The sequence below is a fragment of the Arachis hypogaea genome, chromosome 5, assembly GCF_003086295.3.
Source record: "Arachis hypogaea cultivar Tifrunner chromosome 5, arahy.Tifrunner.gnm2.J5K5, whole genome shotgun sequence".
NCBI lineage: Eukaryota > Viridiplantae > Streptophyta > Magnoliopsida > Fabales > Fabaceae > Arachis > Arachis hypogaea.
The window spans coordinates 63,979,731-63,986,570 of record NC_092040.1 but is presented as its reverse complement, the minus strand read 5'-3'; the positions used below and the strand labels follow the sequence as shown (position 1 = coordinate 63,986,570).

General features: G+C 35.0%; 1 protein-coding gene across 1 annotated transcript; it reads left to right on the top strand.

The window, feature by feature from the left end:
• The first annotated feature begins 1,569 nt into the window (after positions 1 to 1,569).
• On the top strand, positions 1,570 to 6,200 carry LOC112801638 (uncharacterized). The gene is made up of 4 exons (XM_025844495.3): positions 1,570 to 1,951; positions 2,373 to 2,462; positions 4,114 to 4,381; positions 5,714 to 6,200. Exons 1-4 carry the CDS (start codon positions 1,909 to 1,911, stop codon positions 6,024 to 6,026), a joined length of 714 nt encoding a protein of 237 aa, XP_025700280.1. The 5' UTR covers positions 1,570 to 1,908; the 3' UTR covers positions 6,027 to 6,200.
• Positions 6,201 to 6,840: the final 640 nt, after the last annotated feature.

The window sequence follows — 6,840 nt, the reverse complement described above, 5'->3', positions numbered from 1 at the left end:
CACATCTTATTAGTTCAATTATTCACTTCACAAATCTTTCTCAATGTCAACCTAGCTCCCTTAATAGGTTTTCTCTCTTTCCGAAGCCTAAAAGCTAGCTATCAGACATTAGATAGTGGTTATGAAAGTTTACAAGCTTGCCGAAAAGGTCAAATAATAAAAAAATAGTTTTATGTGAAAAACAAAGCTCGTGTGTACGCATTATTGCTGTGTGTATGCACGCACTAGACGAATTTTCAAGCATGTGTGCATCATAGTGTGTGTACGCACAACTTGTAAAACTTCGCGCACATTCCTCGTGCGTACGCACGAGTCGCACCAAACACTCTGGTCTGTGCGTGCGCACGATAGTATGCTTGGGCACACATACCAGAATTTCTATTTTTCTACAAAATTCTGTTTTTAAACCCAAACTTGAAATGCGTATAACTTTTTTGTTAAAAATTATTTTTCATCCGTTCTTCGAACGTTATAAACATCACGGACCTAATTTTCATTAGAATAAGTTTCACAAAATTTGGGAGTCCGGAAGTCAAGATATGACTTGCCAAAGTTAGTCAAAATTTTAGTTTTTACCCAAAAACACAAAATTTCTAGTTTTACCAAAGCTCTCAATTTATACTCAATCAAACTACCACAATTTTCAATACCAATAACCTCTAACCACTTTTTCATGTCTCTCAATCATTCCATAAACATATCATTATCCAAACCCTTTAATTATTCAACAATTCCATGTATAATTTTCCACCAAACTCAACATATGTCACCACTAATCATTAAACCTCAACAACTCACATAATTCAACTTATCCTATGAACAATTAGCCTAAGTTTTCATGCAACATTATACATTAACTACGATAAACCAATATCATAGCTTGGCCGATTTCTCCCCAAGCTCGGAATACCTCAAAACTCTCCTCTCCTCAAGTTTTCAAATCTCCAAATCATCACCAAATGAATTTTCAACTTCCAAGGCTCAAATTTAATCATCCAACATCCACCAATTTGACTCCAATTCACACAGTTCAATTTGATTTTATGCAACATCACTATAATCAACACAAAGTCTCACTAATTCATTAATTCACAATGGTTAGCGATTTCTTACCTTACCCACGGATGTTTGGAACAAAACCCAATGATAATCCCACACTAGATCGCACCTAAATCATCAAAAACACAAAAAACCCTCAATATTCATTATCTAAAATCACGAAATTAAAGGGGGTGAGAACTAAGCGAGAAATTCAAATTTCTTACCACTTTATCCAATGGATTTGAAGAGAATTCTGAGACGAACGCATGGCTACAGACGGTTCGTCAATTGAAGTTGTGGATTGAAAGTTACAAGGATTTGAATATTGAGTTGAAATGGAGATTAGGGTTCTCCTCACCCTTCTCCTTCCGAGTGTGAATTTGGTTGAATGGGATGGGGGAGTGGCTGAGTGCTTCATTTATATGTTGGGTCTTAGGCCCAAAACAGATCTGGTTCAATCAGTTCAGTCTGTTGACCCAACTTTACGTTAAATTCTTTAAAATTAGTGTTAAAGTTCGTATTTTAAATGAAAGAAAAAGCCAATTCCCTGTCCGGTCCAATTGGCCGATTCTGGTCCGGTTCAACAGTTTTCGGAGATTCTTCAATTGACGGTTTTTGGCAAAGAAGCGGATCATTGTCATTGTTAGTGTCCGATTAGATTGGTTCGACCGACCAATCCGGTCCGATTTTTAGAACCAGTTTTAATTGTTTATTAAGGGAAGGGAGGAAGCGGAGGAGGACCCTGCGGGTTCCTCTTCTTTTGTTCTGTTCTTTACTTTTTTTCTTCCTTTTAGTCCTTAGTCAGCCAAAAATATAACGACAGTATTTGGCCGCGTTGAAAGTTGAAAAAGCTGAAAGCCTGAAAGTATGTACCATCCAACGAGAGGTGGTGTTCGAGGCGGGCGAGATCGTAAGTTTCTCCTTGTTTATTTATTTATTTGTTGCCAATTCCACGAATACCTTAGAATCTTGTAACTGTGCATTTGGAGCGCGATTTCTGGTAAAAATTTCGAAGGGAATTTAGCTTGAGAAGTGTGCTAATTTGATTTGTTGTTCTAGAATCTAAAACCCTAAAGCAAGCTATTAAGTATTATCCTTCAAATCTGAGCATAGCAATAGCATCATGATGTTTTAAAGAATCTATTCTTAGAAGTTTAAATCGATATGTATGTTTTATTGATTAATTTATGTATGATATGGAATCAGTTATCCTGGTAGTGTTTATTCAATAAAGCATGATAGAACTTTAATCGTTTTTTTTCTTTTGATCAGTGTCTCTGAGAACTTTTGCCGTTATGTGCATTCGTCTTTTCTTTTTGTTTTTTGTCCAGAATTTTCTTGGGAGGATGTAAAGGCTGATAAACATCGTGAGAACTATCTTGGTCACAGTATCAAGGCCCCTGTAGGAAGATGGCAGAAAGGTAAAGATTGTTCTTTTGCTTGAACTAAGCGTGCACCTTAAATGTCAGTATATTCCGTTATACTTATTGCAATTATTGTGGTTGTGTTTGATTCGATATGGCTATCTTCTTACTTCCTTTAGTTGTTATCAAAGCTAGCTTAACTATTTACTTCCTGTGTCTAAGATCCATAAATTTAAATAGTGTGCTTTTATTTATTTCTTTGAATCATAGTTCCTTCACATTCACCTTTTCTGTTTGCTTCTCTGTTTGTACTGTTTGGGGCAACTGGTAGCAGTGCCTGCAGTATTATTTGTCAGAATGCTGCTGCTATAGTACTTGTCAGATGGTGGAATTATACTTACATTGCAGTTTTGACTTGTTAGTATCAGATGCAGTTTTGCCGTGCATGATTAGGCTGATGTTGTTTTGTCTTTTCGTGGTTTGTAATCAAAATCTCATGCTTTAGTTCTTTGAGATTTTAGTTACACTTTAGCTTTGGTAGTTTGGACATAGATTTCAAACATTTAAGATATTTTGAGCCCACGAAATAGAGCATGTTTGCTTCTTTCTGTCTGCATCATGTGAGGTGTTGGTTGATAGAATAATCAAAATGAGTTAAGCGTGTATGATCAATGAACATGAGCGGTATCTGAAGTAGCGCTAAAGAAATGAAATGGCAATAGTTTCTCCTGTTTCATTAGAAAGCAAGTTTATTACTTATAACCTGGGGTTATAACTTTAGACACGGTGATTAATGTGGTTCAGTTTACACCAAACTATACATCTGTTGTATGTACTGTGTGGACTATGCTCTTATCAGCTTGGTTCCCAAATCCTTATTCTATGGAAGATAATAACTGGTTTGCACTGTTGACTTTTTTGCTTCTGCTCTCTTGTTGGCATGGGCCAGCGTTAAATAAAAATTCATTTTGTAATTGAAAAGATAGAAAACTTGCTTCATAACTACAACTAATTTTCCAATATTAGTTGTTACAAAGAGATGTTAGTTCATAGCTAAGAAAAATCTATTACAAGATCCCCCCCCCCCACGGGTTCCGTTTCCTAAATCAATCCATGATATCATTTCTCTAAACCTATATAGACTGTATGTTCTCTTATTTTATTCTTTTTTTGTTGTAGCTTTCTGCTCCATCAGTATAGTTTAAGGATATATTTTCCTTTAATGCTAGTGAAGAAATTTTCATGTCATATCAGGATCTAGTCAATTGAACTGATCGGATTCAGGTAGTAAGAGGTAGGCTTTATTGATGAACTAGGGATTGCAAATCACAATCCCTTATTGGAATACGCTGTTGGAACTACCAACTACGGAGGGAGTTCTTCCTCTCCTATACTAACAGATCTAACAGAAATTTCACAAAAAAAAACTAAAACTAACTAATCAACTAGTATTTATAGGCAGCAACTAGGACTAAGACTATTGCCCTTATGCCTACTAGTGCAGCTCAAAGGGAACAAACAGATAGCCAATTAACAGCAATTAGGAACTAAAACAACTAAAACCGGCAAGTAGACTATTTATCTCTCCTCTTGTAAACTAGACCAAACCTGTTTCTATGATGAACATATTCGAGTTCTTTTGGTTAGATAGCTGTTGTTTACATATTTTGTTGTCTTTTGCCAAAGTCTTCTCTTTTTAATTCAACAGGGAAAGATCTTTACTGGTATACCAGGGATAAAAAGTCCCAGGAAGCAGAAATGGAGGCTGCGAAAGAAGAGATAAAAAGGATTAAAGAAGAGGAAGAGCAGGCAATGAGGGAAGCTCTTGGCTTAGCTCCTAAGCATGCTAACCGTTCTCAAGGTATCCGTCTTGATAAACATGAGTTTTCAGAACTGGTAAAGAGAGGGTCCACAGCAGAAGATCTTGGTGAAGGCCATGCTGAAGCAGCTAGGGTTCAAGGTCTTGGATTTGCAAGGTAAATTTGTTAGGAAGAAAATTTTTTTAAATGATATATAGGGGATCTCTTTAGTTTTTTCTTTTCTCTAATTTTCGATCTTTCCCTGCAGTTTCTGGTTTTTTACCACTTACTAATGAAGTAATTGGATTAAGAAATTCTTAGTTGGTGTGCTTGTGGTCACTCATTGGCACTAAATCCGTTATGCTTGCGTTATTATGCAAGTTCTGATGTTTAGTATTTTGGTTTTCCATACAAGTATCATGCTATTTACTGAGTTTGGAAACCAATATTCTAGTGTTGACTATCCAATCTTTTAAAAGAACTATCTCTTCTAAGCAAATAGTATTCATGAAACAATGAGTCCAATTTGAGTTTGGCGTGCTAGGGATGTGGTTTGTCAAAGCATCATATGGTTTTCAAAGGGTAGTCTAGTATCCCTCACCTTACTTAAGAGGGCCTTATGAGAGCATGACCAACTGTGTTGTGTAGGTTGTGCTAGAACCAGTGTGGTGGTGCTAGCACTATTTTAATGAACTGGAATGGAGCACTGAGTATTTGGCATAAGGATCATATCATTTCTTATTTTCTATTTTCCTTTGACATATGGGTGGATTGATTTTCTCAACTCAACTTAACTTTGTTTAACCCAATTCTTTGTCAATGCTAGTCTACCACTCTTAGGCTTTGTTTGGTTTTTGTCTCAAGACGGAAATACAGATACAAAATTTGAAATACAAAGATAGAAAGAGGGACAGGAACAGATACAGAAAAAGGATATTGTCCCAGAAACAGAAATTTACAGATTTTCTGTTCACTCCAAAATGAGGGACACAACAATGGATGGAGAGATAGTGGTTTTGGTTTGGATGGTAAGAAAAAGATGGGGAAGAAAATGACTGAACCCTTTAATTTTTATTTCTGTTTTCATATCTTTACTTTTAGCAGACAAGATATAGAGACAATTTTTAAATGTCTATTTCCATCTTCCAATCTTTGTATTTATATCTAAGGACAATATCCAAATGAAGCCCTAAAGATGGTGTATCAAATGTAAATATATACCATAATTACAAAAGAAGGGGCTATACTAAGTTGTTATTCTTCCTTTGGTGATTTCAATTTCTTATAATTCTAAAGTACATGGTCACACAAATAAACTAGTCTTGAAAATTGCAACTTAGTTATATGCAGGGTGGTTATTAATAATTCTGGATTGATTTTCTTGAAAATAGAGTTTGCTGACTTGTTTTCCTACTACGAACCTATTGTCCTATTATGTAATCAAAATCATGTTTATGGTTTTGGGAAGTCTCTGCCAATATTTTCTTATTTATTTCCTACTCTTTGCAGAGCACCCCGCCCTTGGGAAGAGCTGGGTTCTTCAAAGCTTGGTATGAGTGACAGTACACCAGCCAAGGTGGAAAATATACCTTTGCCAAATCAATCAGCAACTAAGACTGAAGAGGATTCAGATGAGAGTAGAAAAAAGAGAAGACGTGAGGAAAGGATGGAAGAAAAGTACGAAAAACTTGAGAAGCATCATTCTCGTGAGGATAGGAAGCACGAGAAACACAAAAAGCGCGAGAGGCATCGTGAATCAGATGACAGGAAGAGACACAAGAAAGACAAGGAGAGGAGAAGATATGATTCTGATTCAGATTGAACAAGTTCTGTTGGTTTTCCGCATCATACAATTTGGAACGACTTGTTTGTTTTAGCTTTGTAACTGAAATATTGATGGTGGTGAATGTTACTATCTTATTAGAATCTGGTGTTTAATATCTTGAATTGCTAACACTTTGAAGGGGAATGAAGCCAGTTGCATGGTGTTACAGTATCTTTGGAACAAAATATTTTTGCTTTTATTTTAAATAAATTAAATTAGAAATGAATTATTGTGTTTGAAATCAATTATATAAAATAAGAATAGATTTGATTTATAAATTAATATAACGATTTGATTTTGTATTTTTGTTTTTACTACACAATTTTTTCAATAACAACCGCCACTATAAGACTCGCATCTAGTGAGTGGACCAAATCATTGCTATTTTAACTAAACTTGGAAAAAAAAGATTTGAACAACCGTTAACGAAAGTCCTTAAAATCTATAAATTAATTCAATTCCTGTATTTAATATAATCTAACGAAAGAATTTAATTTTGAAGTCAGATTAATTTCCATTGTATTGTATTCTAAACACACTCTTAAGGCCTTTCGAAATTAGAGTATCTTTTTTCACAAGTTAGATATGCTTTGCTATCAATTGAATCCCCTCCTATTGACGAAAAAATGAGATAAAACTAAGAATTAAACATTACGAAAAATACATTGTATAATGACAATAAATATACTTTCTACCTTTTTACTTGTTGAAATTTATAATTTTTAACACATCACTCAATAGGCTGATTGCCTCTTCATTGTCGTAACTATTGGATTGATTGGTAACTGTAGAATAGGCAAATGTAATCTAA

Bases quoted from the DNA above. Each gene is read 5' to 3' on its own strand.
- LOC112801638 (XM_025844495.3), top strand. From the start codon at position 1,909: ATGTACCATCCAACGAGAGGTGGTGTTCGAGGCGGGCGAGATC. The intron at 1,952-2,372 runs GTAAGTTTCTCC...TTTTTTGTCCAG, and splicing joins TGTTCGAGGCGGGCGAGATC to AATTTTCTTGGGAGGATGTA. The intron at 2,463-4,113 runs GTAAAGATTGTT...TTAATTCAACAG, and splicing joins TGTAGGAAGATGGCAGAAAG to GGAAAGATCTTTACTGGTAT.